Source organism: Nannobrachium achirus (assembly GCF_963921795.1).
Source record: "Nannobrachium achirus genome assembly, chromosome: 15".
Taxonomy (NCBI): Eukaryota; Metazoa; Chordata; class Actinopteri; order Myctophiformes; family Myctophidae; genus Nannobrachium; species Nannobrachium achirus.
In genome coordinates, this window is record NC_137822.1 from 21,835,077 (window position 1) to 21,849,270 (window position 14,194).

At 40.3% G+C, this 14,194-nt stretch overlaps 1 protein-coding gene across 1 annotated transcript in view; it reads right to left on the minus strand.

The window, feature by feature from the left end:
• ccbe1 (collagen and calcium binding EGF domains 1) overlaps positions 1-13,745 on the minus strand; it is a 54,043-nt gene extending 40,298 nt beyond the window's left edge. The window contains exons 1-2 of the mRNA XM_080743331.1: positions 13,532-13,745; positions 13,140-13,220 (exon numbers count right to left, since the gene is read on the minus strand). Of these exons, the coding sequence (XP_080599457.1) occupies positions 13,140-13,220; positions 13,532-13,725 (275 nt within the window). The 5' untranslated portion in view covers positions 13,726-13,745. The remainder of the gene's footprint in view (positions 1-13,139; positions 13,221-13,531) is intronic.
• Between the last annotated feature and the right edge of the window lie 449 nt (positions 13,746-14,194).

Here is a 14,194-nt window from a genome sequence, read left to right on the forward strand (position 1 = left end):
CATGCAGTGCACACACTGCTGCATTCAATTAGGAGATTAACTTGTTGATCTGTTCTCACTTTAAAATGTTTTTCTCCAGCAATGAAACAATTATGCATTATGGTAATACAGGAATCTTTGTACAAATAAAGATCAAGCTGACTTATCAAAAAGAACATCTATGGCACAAAGAGCTCAGGGACTAGAGACCACAAATATCTGGTTTAGAAATGACCACCATTATGCTAGTTTAACCACAGCAGAACCATATCATGACTGAAGCGTGACCACATGGTTCAGTTCAGTGTGAAGACTAGAAGCCAAACATAGTAGACAGTGGGGTTTTTAAGTAATCTCTCATATAATCCTTGCAATGATTATTTGGTTTGGAAAGCAAATGATTATATTTGAATTAAGATTAATGTGTTTTTAATAGAAATGAATACTGTTAACATATGATATGGCCTAACATTTGCATAAATATCCTAATCAGAAATCTGTGGTTGTAGAAAGAAAATCCCTTTACACAAAAATAGATTGCTATAGCACTTCAAGATACAAAACGGTACAGCACAGTACTTACATCAGAAATAAGGAGCGAATGCTTTGATCATATATCATCTGTCTTTTCTAAATCAAATATTTTTTTATTGCACTCATAACTCTGAGTCCCTCCGCTGTTGAAACCTACTTTATGCGATTTTATGTCCTTGATATAGGGAGTACATCATTTTTCATTACCAGCTTATCCCTAAAATTATACTCAACGGTTTCCCAGCTTGCTGAAGTATGTGTAGAATGATAATACAGTTCAATGATCAAAATAACGACTGTCAAATTATTTTGATAAAACCACTTAAGGCATCGGGAGCCAATATTAAAGTCATGACCTTTGCGGGAAAGGCATGTTTTGTATAAGAGTCTCCTTACAAATGGAAACATATGGACAAGTGTTTCCCCCCAAATAAATCAAATTACACTTTACAGTAACATTTCAGCACAATTTCTGATTATACAACAATATAACCAGCATTAAAGTTAGATTAAGTATAAAATGAAAGAATTGAATCTCCCACTTTGACAGTAGGGAGCAGTCAACTTCTAAAACAATTTGATAATAACAACGTTAATGATAATTATGTTACTTGCTATTAATATCTGACCGATGATTGGTGATTTAAGGTTTCTTACTGGGCAGACTTACAGTAGGACAAAGAATGAACTCGAAATGAGGTGAAGCAGAATTAGTTTGTTTTTCTTTCATTAACAAAACCAGTTAACATCTTACTGTATCTGGATTTAGCTGTCATTGACAGAGAGTACCAGCTTGTAAGTTTCCTTCCAAATTAAAAAATATATAATAATAATAATCATGATTATAATTACATCTAACGATGCTTCTCCTCCATTCACGTTTGGTGAATGTAGCCTTGGCCAGGAAAATTTGATGTCTTCAGGTGGTAACCATCGATCGTAAGGTGTTTCGACCCACAAACCACAACACCCTCCTGATGGCTGGGTCGGCAGTGGTGGCCAAATCACTGCCCATCTCCTCCTCCTGACCAAGGCTAAACTCCCCTCTCCTGCTCTATTAGTTTTTTTTTCTCAACAAGAGGCTCCTCTGGGGAGGTATTGGGTGGGTCCCTCCTGAGGTCTTGAGGTGACACAGGTGCGTAGAGTTCTCCAGTACTGTGGGATTATTCCTGCCTGGAGTTCTCCTTCGTCTCACCAACCAAGTTGTGCGCTGCACCTGTGACCCCTCTTCTCCACACTTGGTCCATTGGTGCATGTCTTGGTCCATGAACTATAACCATGATGTAAATGTTAAACCTCTAAGGGAGGTCATTATTATCATGTCCACTGTGAGTACTAGTGAATGTTGCAAACATATTGTAACTGAACGAAAGTCAAACTGAGAGTTGTGTTGGCTTGGGGAGCATTCATTTGTGGAAAACACTGTCTGGTAAGAAGAAGATAAATATGGGCCTAATCCAAACTTCACAGTAATTGGCTTTTTTAACTACCAATGTGAAACAATTTGAATTCAACATACTGTTATATTTCATAGAGTACTGCTGAGAGGAAATGGGGAGAGAGAGAGAGAGAGAGAGAGAGAGAGAGAGAGAGAGAGAGAGAGAGAGAGAGAGCGAGAGCTGTTGATGCTTTATATCCATCACTAAGGAATGCTAGAAAACACTAACATGTCCTCCCTGCTCGCTCCATGATAACTCACACTGCACTCCAATATTATACTCACTGTATCAAAATGTTCTGCCTTAGCCTCCTCCTCTTCTTTATGAAAGTAAAAGTTGAATAAACCACAGTCAGCACTTCTTGATCTCTAATAGCGAATATATTTACTTTAAAATATTTTTTGTTTAATTGCTTTGCTGACAGATCACAATGAGGTGAGACTTTTAGCATTAAGGGCTGATCCCACTGAGAAATAACTATAAATACATGGTTTAAAAACTTGTTCTAACGACATTGACAGCGGCGAACAATAAATACTGTCAGCCGTCATGTTCAACACATCACTCACGTTCAACATGTTTACAAGAATGTTATTGTTCATCAGTGTGGATGCTCACAGCATTAACATTCTAGCTATTCTAGCTGGATGTTTATGCTATTGAAAAATAGCAGATATACAAGCTCGCAGTGCCGCACTTGACAGCTTGTATATCTGCTATTTTCTAGTCTTCGGTCTTTGACCCAATTCTATAAATGTCTTCTAAATCCTTCTAAGGTTTTTGAAAAACTCAGGTTTCTATGCCAGTGGTGCTCAAACCTTTTCATGTCGAGGACCCCCAAAATGATCTAAAAATATTTAGTTCGAGGGGCCCCCAGAAGCAAAAATTGCACATATTTTCACGACTGCCGTGCTGTGAGCTTGTATATCTGCTGTTTTTCAATAGCATATATAAAATAATTCCCGGTCTTAATGGGTTAATAACATTCTAGCTATCCTTATAGTTATCACTCTTGGTGTGAACGGCCCGTTAATCCGTCCCTGACACAGTGCTGGGAACTTTCCACCTGGGGCCACGGTAAAGATAAATGAGCCCAGTAGCTGCTGATCGTAGGTGGGGAGTCACAACAAACGCAAAGACAACGGTTATCATCATTACTTTACAAGACGACTTTATCTTCACTCTCCCCTCGCATAAAACAAACCTGGCTTAAATCTGCCATGTGAGGATCTGAAGTGAAGACCCCCCCTCCCTCTCTAAGTCCTTGCATCTCATGACCTTTCAACTGTGTGGGAGCTATTATTGAGCAGCTACCCCAAATACCCATACTTAAGTATCTACCGCTATGTCAACTCCACTGAAAACAAAACGGACTATATCAGCGAAGTGGTCTTACATGGTCTGAGAAGATTTAAAACAGATGATAGGAAACGTACTGTTCATGTTCAAACAACAGTTTGAACAGTTACAGTATGTATATCAGGGATTCTCAATCTTTTTTCATTTCAAGGACCCCAGCTTGATATGCTTTAGGCCGTCTTGCCAAGCCAGACCGTCATAGATCTCTGCCTACCAGTGGATAAAAAATGCCTTGCAGAACCAATACGGGAATCCCCAGGGACCCCATAAAGAACACCTGGGGGTCCCCAGACCCCACCATGAGAAACAGTTATGTGCATGATCAGCATCTTCTCTTTTCCACAGTGACCGGTAACCGGTCCAGGTATTGGAAATCATTTCAGGAATGTTTCCATTGCTGTGATTCTAATCAGCTTTATCTGATTCTGTAAAGACTAATTTTACTATAATTTGTTTCAGTCCCTTGGCTGTTGGGAAAGAGTTTGGACTCGCGCCATGATCCTTATAGCCTACTCCAACGATTGATTTGTTTCACTGAGACAAATCTTTCTTTTATAACCCTAGACGTACGAAGGGATATTAAAAACTGTAAACTGTGATAGTCTGTCATTGTTTCTGTTCTTTTATAGTCTGAGCCAAGAGTGTGTGTGTGTGTGTGTGTGTGTGTGTGTGTGTGTGTGTGTGTGTGTGTGTGTGTGTGTGTGTGTGTGTGTAGGGGGGGGGGGTCCTTCTTTGATAACTCAAGTCAGAGTTGTGTTTTAACACATCAAAATATGCCTGCATTTGCTCAGACACTGTCTTATTTTCTATGTTTTTGGAGACGGGGAGACCCTCGAGTGAAACATCCATCTTCAGAATATTGTTTAGAGTAAAATAAAAAATCACACTCGTGTGAACTGAGCGGTGGTGTGTGTGTGTGTGTGTGTGTGTGTGTGTGTGTGTGTGTGTGTGTGTGTGTGCCCCCTGTGTGTGTGTGTGTGTGCCCCCTGTGTGTGTGTGTGTGTGTGTGTGTGTGTGTGTGTGTGTGTGTGTGTGTGTGTGTGTGTGTGTGTGTGCCCCCTGTGTGTGTTTGTGTGTGAGTGTGCCTGGCCTATGCCTGGCCTATCCTGAACAACAGCGCCCCTCCCTTAACATGTGTGGTCAGAAAAGGTTACTGCAGGGCAGGCTACATACCCGGAGACAGACAGACAGACAGACAGACAGACAAACAGACAAACAGACAGACAGACCCACACACACGGCCACGTATAGGAGCGTTGTGACCACCGCTCAAAAGTGTAGTGAATTTATTACTGCTGTGCTATTGGGCCTTGTGGGGTTAAATACTGCTTGAAAAAAGGTAACATGTCGTCTCGCACACGCACGCACACACGCACACACAATTTTACTACAGTGCTCTGTCCCATGATGCCCTGCAATGAATTGTTTTGGGAAGAAATGTGTTGTTTTTCTCCGCACAGAATTCCACTGACTGGTCTTGTGACGACATTTATAGTAACATAGATCAAGTTCTTGCTTTAATGATAACGTTTCCTCAAATAGAAAACATCTGGACTGAATGTCCACAACGACCAATATTAATCACTGTAAATTGCCTAATGTTTCCGCCTCACTCACAAGTGCAATAAACTTCTCCAGTGCAGCGTTACAGTAGTACAATAATCACCATTGGCTTAATGAGAAACTATTTTGTATGTAGGCATGCATAATTTGAATTTAAAACTCAGGGAGAGCAAACACAACTGTAAACCTACAGACAATTCCAATCGGCCTGCAAGTGAACAACTTAGTATTCAATGGGAAAGGACCACATGGTTATTTATTTTATTATGGCTCTGATCTTTGAACATTCCATACATCCTCAACAACATTACCTGCTACAATAACATGACAAATTCAAACAAGGTACGTACATTGTCTTGACCTTTGTGTTTTTCTCTTTACTCCACTCAATACTTTCTAGAGGATTATTTTGGACTGCGAGAACATTTTAAGCGAATAAAGGTAAACCCTATTAAGGTTAATAAAATGAAATAAAGGAGAACACCAGCCTTTTTGACATACTGTATGGGTCCTGACGTCACCTTACTGACTCAGCCATAATAACCATATAAGTAGTTCCAAACAGTGCCGGTTAGGGCTTTCATGATATGCCTGATCCACGATCCGATTCAACTTTCGATTCTAAGGTCACGATTCAATCCGATTCGATTTTAGATACAATATAGGATATCATCTTTTTTTAAACCTCCTTTTTTTCAGCACTGAGAGCTATATGACTATTAATTTAGGCTATTGTCTTGATTTGTGAAGAAAAAACACTTCTCAATAAGTCACTTTTATTTGAATAATAACAAATAAGAATGAGAATAACAAAATGTTTAACATAAACAATATAAACTTTGGGTTTTATGCCCTAACAACTGACATTTTCATGCACGGAAGTGAATCGCGATTCGGGGTGTGATTTCGATTGACTGAATCGAACGTCAATCTCGGTTCGATTTGCGATTCAAATCGGAATCGTGACAGCCCTAGTGCCGGTCCTGGCCTATTTAGTGCCCCAGGCGAGATTGGCATTCAGCGCCCCCCGGGGGACATTGCGTGTGATTGCGCAAAAGAATATCAGGTTTTCATCGGTTTTGGGCCCACATTTTGGGTACAAATGGAACCAAATAGACCCGTCGCTATGGCCATATATGGTCATGTGCATATATATGGGACCAACCAATGTGCAGCAAAAGGGACACAGTCAGACGGGTAGCCTGACAAAGCTCCCAATACTAAACTCAACGTATCCGTCGGATCGGTGTGAGGGCAGCGAACCTCTAGAGTAGAATATCATTTCTTAAAACCCATTTTCAAGCCATCTTCATAACTGGTCCTCACTAATTAAGCAATATGACACACACAAGAGGGTGCGCATTATCATGGTTATTTGCACGCCATATTTGTTTGATGAGAGTCGAGACCGTGCAGTAGTGCTCATTATTTGCACGGGTAGAGAGCCATTTCAACCAATCAGATTGCTTTGTCGGAACTACCAGTTGTATAATTATAATATGGTACCATCTTTGTCTCTGTGGTCTGTTTCTTAGAGGAGGGCTGTGGATGTGGACAGTTCAGAAACCCGCCTACCAGTGACATCCAAGCTGATAGAAACTGCAGGCTTTCTATTCCTGGAAAGTTAGCATACTATAATTGAAGTCATTAATAAAGAATTTGAAATCTTGTTTATAAAAAAAGAAAACCCTGACAAACGATGATTTCAAGTGCTGGCAAGTGGCTTTCTGACCAGTCCACAGCCCGCCTCTCTTAGACACAGACCGAGTAGAAAGAAATTATATATTATCATGACCATTAGTGAGGAATGAGGACCAATTATATGAAGATAGGTTGAAAATGGGTGAAGTCATCCTTTTAGTGTTGAAATAAAATCTATTTTAGTTAAATGTTTAGTCAAATCAAGGTTTTTCAAATGTATTAAAAATGTTTTTACAAAATACTGGTCACTATGGGTAATTGTGGTCTCATGAAAATCGGGATTGGCATCAAAATGTTGGCATAGTTCGGACTCTAAATAATAAACACGAGAAAGGACTTCATTGAGGTTTCATGGCCAAGTTGAATAGTAGAAAGCATTGCAGAGCCTTGCAGCTCATAGGGAAGGAGCCTATCTGCAGTTTCTGTACTGTGGTGTATACTTCTTTTTTTTATACTCTTTGGTTTGACACGGGTGGGGAATCAAATCCTGACCTCCCAATCACAGCAGGGTGGACAGTCTAACCACAAGGCCAGACCTATTCACAGTCCATGATCAGACACTGAAAACCATTATGACTGCAGTAGAAACTCCTGAGGACAGTAAACCTGTCCGTAAAGTGTCTTTACGTAAAGTGTTTACGTAAGGATCTTTTCTTTTACACTTTCAAAGATAAATTGACACTTTGGATGACATCACTTTCAGCTCATGTAGCACTGTAAACATTAAAATCCTCAGTGTTTTATCTGTTTGTAAATCTGGGAGTAAACTGAAATCAAATGTAGGCTACCTATTACGTGTGTAGACTCTGAGTGTACTGTAAATAATAACTCTTGAGTATTTTACAGAGTAAATCTGTATGGGAACAACAAAGGTATAACGATTGAAAACTTGTCTCAAGAGGTGTCAGTGTACATCATTCCAGACTGGAACAGTTTGTTAAAGCTGCATTCAAGGAGATAAACATGTTCTTGGATCAGAGTTCATGGCTATCTTGTCACAAAAATAAGTTGGAGTGGAGTCACCCTGTCTCACTGATCTCTGAGGCATTCTGTCCTTTCAGGGTGAGGAGAGCCCCCCTGGAATGCCAGAACTTCTGAGGAAGAGAAACATGGGGGAGTGACAGAAAAAAAGAGCTCCACAAAACGCTTGGTACCACCAGAAATATTTGGAGTAATAACAAAGCAACAATTACACACGCCACATATCAATTATGTGTAACCGTTACACCACTAGAGTGGAAACACTGAGCTCTGCTTTTCTCCCAGAAAATCATTTATGCTGCAAGGTAGCTGGGTCTAGCGAGTGTACACAATAAATCACACCAATGTAATCATTGCTTTCTGTAACTACTTGTCACCTAAAGTTATACATAAAGATTATGTATGTGTGTTTATCCTGTGGAGCTAACACAATGAATCTGGCTCTCATCTCTTTTTTTTTCTTCTTTTTTGAGACTTCACCATACAGTACTTCACTGGTGTTGCCAAAACTTAATTCAGAATACATCGTAAGAGGTTTCCAGAGTATAATATGACAATTCAAGTAACCATTGCTGTTAGTAGGTTCGTAAACTACACTTACTCACAGCAGTTACAACTGAAAGTGCAGCGATTCTTGAAATCACTGGACCGTCTAATATAAAGTCTACGTAATTGCATAGTTTTCACACAATACAAGACATTATGCATTCAAATATCATCTAAACTCCTGCTTGTATTTAAAATGTTGTGTTAAATGTTCCCCTGGACTAAAGCATGGCTGTACTGGGGTTCTCTGGGTATTTCTGCTGGTGCTTCACTGCTTTCACAACACAACATGATGAATGCTAATAGGGTGACTGTGTGCATCAGAGTGTAAGCAGCAACATGGTCTCTCGACAGACAGACAGACAGATACTGTATAGCTAGATCATACATGGGCAACTGGCGTCTGGCGGCCTGGGGGCCACATGCCGCTCTCACCTTCACTTAATGAGGCCCACAGCGTTAATATCTGAATACTGATATATTATTGATTTCAGCTGTTTCAATTCCAAACATGCATACATGATCCGCTTAAATTACTTCAGTCTATATTAGTAGCTTAAGGACTAGTACTAGTCTTTTTTTATGCACAATGTATTTGTATTTAAGTTCATAAAGTTAACATAAGAACATATAAATGCATTTATAAAAAATTTACTTTTCAGGATTCCAATTCAAAAATAGCAAAATATTATTCAGGATCCCAATTCAAAAATAGCAAAAATAGCAGATCTACAAGCTCAAAACGTGTGAAGATCGTCTATTTTTACAATTTATGACTGTATATTGCATCTGTAGTGAGTGTGAAAAAATAGGCCCTCTCCATCATCAAAGTTGCCCACCCCTGAGCTAGATAAATCAATCGATCAGCATCAACTTGTATCATCTAGTTAACTCTTCCTTCAAGTGCACCTACTGTAACTATGCTGGGTCAAATTGCACTGGACTAATTACTCTGGTATTTCTGCTCTATATGACTACCTTTTGGAAAGACCCTGCATACATGGTACTGGCAGTGACAAGCTCCACAGCCTCGTCTGGCATGACAATGATACGATTTGCCATGAACCCGCACTGCAGCTGATAAGCATTCATGTATTGACTTGCACCATGCAAGTGAACTGAAATGCACCCTGAACTATGCAGACTCTGTTCTCTGGTCTCTCTGCTAACACAAGTCTTTCTTCTTTAAATAAACATTCTGAACAACAGTGACCGCAACCAATAACCATAAACCAACATAATCATGTTAAGAGCATGTCTGAGACATAATGATCAAACAGAATGTCAAAACAGGCTTAAACGCCAGCCAGTAAAGTCTCAAGTGCTGCAAAAAAAGAAAAGAAACCATGGCCATTTAGTCCACACTTAGAAGTCCACATTCCTGTAGTTTTACATTCACAAAAAACAAAGAAATGCCATAATCATGATTATGGCCTTCACTTTTAAAGTTTTTTCATTTTTTTATTTTTTATGTTAAGCTAAATTGAGAGGGTTACTGCTACTCAACTAACTATGTGGGTTAACCACTTAAAACCTACATACTTCATTGACTGGAGTCTCCCAGGGTCTATAGGGACCCCTATTTTTCTCTACACCAAATATCTTCACTGAAAATAGCTGATGAACAAGCTCACAACGGGCCGCATTGGGTTGCATAGTGAGTTTGTAGATCTGCTTTTTTCATTGCTCCAGAATAGGGAATCTAGGGATGCTTGCTTGGGTTCAAGTGGTTGAACATCCATCCATCAACATTTCATGCTTCTCAGATTTTAAGGCAATCAATTGGTTCCACAGATCATCCACTGCACGTGGGCAAGTAAATAAAACGTTCGGTCAAGTGGAGTTTGCATTCAGGCTGCCCGACGGGCAAGTGCGTTCGAATGGGGAAGCAAGCATCTTCATTAAATATCCATGAAAGAACAAATAATGCCACTGTTTTACAAGTAGCAGTTGCGCTCATTCAGATTTTCAAAGTGACTGTCGCCACCCGGCAGTCATCGATTGAATTCAACATTAATTTGATTTACTTTTCAGGCAAGTGGGCATGACCTTCGGGCAAGTAGAACGTGACTAGCCAGAAATCCAGACAAACCTGCCATTGCAAAAAGTAAACAAATAAATAAAAAATGCCCTTGGCACATTTTGTCTGGCACCGCTCAGTTGTGAGTGGATTTCACTCCCTCTGAAGTATAGTGAGGGACCAATCAGGGCCCAGTATGCAAATATGGGGTGGGTTTATCACCAGAGCCATCTTTTTAATCCGCCCCTTAGAAATGCTGTTTCCACACAGAGATACTAATTTATTTATCATTTTCAATGAAACCTCAAAAGTAGGAGGGGTGTCGCACTCCATTCCGACATGTCGCCACTCCGAAATTGACTTCTTATTGTCGGAGTGGCGACACTTCCATAGGGGTTAAGTTTAGGGTAAGGGTTAGAGATAGGGTTAGTGTCGGAATGGAGACATGTCGGAAAGGAGACATGTCGGAGTGGCGTGGTGTAACCAAGTAGGCGTTAGTGTCAACATTTGCATTAAGTTCATCGCTATTCTTGTTCATTATTATTATTATTATTATACAGCTAAAGTGCAAATGGTGAGAGACACTCCTAGAAGGGCTGGTTAACCCTTTGACAAAAGTGAATGCATTATGATAAAAGTGAATTGCTGGTTGTAGTGGTACAGTTCAACTGTAGAGTTAAACTGTAGTTTGTGAAGAAATGGTAGGCTACAACTGCTGTACATGGTGAAGAACACAGTGCTGAAACATTTAGCTGTGTGTATAATGTTACTCATCTTGTAAACGTAAATAAAAAATGAAGCTACATGAAGCGCCTGGTGATCTGTGAAATGTCAGATGCTGTAACGCTCACGTGGGCAGACTCTCAGTGTGCAGTGTGCAGCCCCTCCTCCCATTCAGCATAATGTTCCCTGGAACACCATAGGGATGGGATGATAATCGCTATTATCGTTTATCGTGATAAAAAAAACACTCACAATAATTGTATTGTGGAGATTTGATTAATCGTGGAATTGTCCTCCGTCATGCACGGATATCAATCCACATTTTATTTGCCGAGCTGCATATCTGATAGCTACCATTTAAACCCTCTATAATTCGTAAAACGGACTCGTAAATAATGTTTTTTTCACTCTCTACCAAATCTCTTTGCCAAAAAATAACCGATCTACAAGCTCACGGTGCCATGGCATTGGTCCGAAGGTTCATTAGTCCGAAGGTTCATTAGGCCGAATTCTTTAAGAATACTATGCCTAACCCTAACCCTAACCCTAACCTCAGTAACACTAACTAAATTCGGAAAATATGAACCTCCGGACTAATGAACCTTATGACTTATGGGCAGTCCCCAAGCTCACAACGCGTCGCTTGTAGATCAGCTATTTTTGGCAAAACTTCCTCCTCAGAATAATGGATGTTGGGGATATTTTGATTATCACAATATCGTAAATCGTTATTATTTTGGTCACAATAATCGTGAACGTTTCACATCGTCCCATCCCTAGAACACCACCTCAGCAGCTTCTAAATGTCACCTCTGCAGGAATGTCACCATTATCAGCAGGGACGTGCAGAGAATGTTAGAGAGGCAGGGGCTGACATCTCTAAAAGTGCCTTTTGGTGAAAATATCGAAAATAGCATAGTAAAAACTGCATTCATGGTCTGGAGAGGGCACTTTTTACAGAGGGCAGGGGCTCAAGCCCCCTTTGATGTCTATGAGCGCACTTTCGAGTTGCAAATGATCAGCCCAGAGAACAACTAAACCAAGGACCCCCATAACTCTGAGAGTGTACAAATGGAACCAAATGGACCTGTAATAGGGTCCAACCACATTTTTGGTCCCATTTGTACACTCTCAAAGAGTTAATACAGACCTCAAGGGGTAGACCCCCCTCAAGGAACCCTGTGGGTCCCTGGACCTCACTTTGAAAACCAGTGAACTAAACAAATGCCAGAAACAATAACTCCCCCCCCCCCCCATGGTAGCGGAGATCTGAACTGCACATATAGCTGGTGCAATAATCCAGCCCCTCTTTGACTACGGAGTCCACGTATGGTATCGTGACGCCCCACAAGCCCTGAAAACTAAACTCCAAACAGCCCAAAATAAACTAATTAGGGTCCTGCTTAACCTTCCCTATCAGACTCACCTCACCGCTACTCACCAGTTAAGAGTGGGGTGGCTCAGAGTAGATGACAGAGTACAGCAACTTGCAATGGGCCTGGTGTACAAGATACACTACACCACTATGATACCCAAGTACCTATAAAAATACTTTATAAACATTAAGGATGTCCATAATTACAACACCAGAGGCAGCGCCACAGATCACTTTCAACCCAGAGTCAAAACCAACAAAGGGTCAAACTCTTTTTTCTGCTATACCACCAAAATGTGGAAAGCCTTACCGAAGGCCATAAAGGAGTGTGGATCACTAGCATCCTTTAACATTGCCCTGAAAAACCACTTACAGGCAGCAGCCGTTCGCAACTGGTAAAAAATGAACCTAGCCCAACCCTACCCTCCCCTGCCCCTTCTTTGTATATACTGTTTGTTTTAGACTTACTTACTGTCTTCTTTTTTGTTTTTCTATACATATCTACTGCATAGTACTGTGTTCTATTTGTCTGTCATTCAATGTTATATGAGATACTTCAATGGTGTCCAGTGGAAATAAGCTTAGTCTTTTCATGGATCTCCTTTTAGTAGACCTTGTACCAGTGAACTGTACCGTCATGAAACTGTACCTTTTCCTATGGAAACTTCTAATACAGTCTTCAATCAATCAAATCAATCAATCACACAGCCCTCCTCTTTGACAGAGTGAGTAAGAAGAAAAGGTGCCAAGTTATAATGAGCATTAGTGAGGACCAATTGGGTATGAAGGTTGAAAACTGACGTAGCCAAATTAATTGTACAGGGTCATTCGTTCATCATACACAGATAATTTAGTATTGAACATAAAGCACTAATAGACCTACATGTTTCGCAGCATGCAACTATTTGAATCAACCTACCTGTAGCAAGTCGTAACCTCTCCAGTTGATTTCAAGCAGGGGTACTTGGTTGTGGCAATCTTATTTTCAGAGCAGATTTCACTATGGGAAAAACAAATTTATATATTTATATATATATATATATATATATATATATATACACACACAGTATATCGTCTATATATATAAAACAACCATGAATTCTCTAATGATAATAATAATACAACTTCATAAGGCAAAGCTTTTCAAAAATGCAAGCTGCAGGCTGTGTGAGCTTGCAGATCAGCTATTTTCGAAAGAATATTTATACAGTATAGGTAACAACCATGAATTCTCTGATAATAATAGGCTACAGCTTCAAAGCTTTAAAAAAAAAAGTATAGGCATTATAGCACTGTAATCATTTCCCATACCTGTCACTTGCATCCTGCTCATCTCGATAGGACCACAGCAAACCTCTCGAGAAGAACATGTAGGTCACGGCTATCAGAAGAGTCCTCCCGTTGCCTTTTAGTATCATCTCATACAGGTCCGGGCGTGTGGGAAACACCTGTGTCCTGTGCGCTGTACCAGCTGAGACTGTGGTGCTGCTGATAGTTGAAGTCATTGGCTGGTCTGCTGCCTCATCCCCCTCCACTGCATCAATTTAACAATCCAAACTCACGTTAGCCCCGTTCGGCCCCGCCTACTTATTAACTGCTTCTGTCTCTGTGATTCCCAAACCTTTTAGCTCAGAGTTTAAGACCCATGAAGGAAATGTGACGTTTTGCCCGGGAACCAAACCCAAACTCGGATATTTTCACCAGGCCTACTTCTTCTTATTATATAATATTTTTAATTTATGGAATGTCTTAGATGTGTTTGTTTTAAAATGTATACCATAAAACATATATTAGGATATAGGTCTATATAAATAGGCCTAAAAGGATATTAAAACATTTAATTAATTTGACGGGTTAGGAATAAAGGTCTCTTCACTCGGTGATTTGATTATAAAATGCTATCCACACGCACGCGCCCCCCCCCCCCCCCACACACACACACACACACACACACACACACACACACACACACAC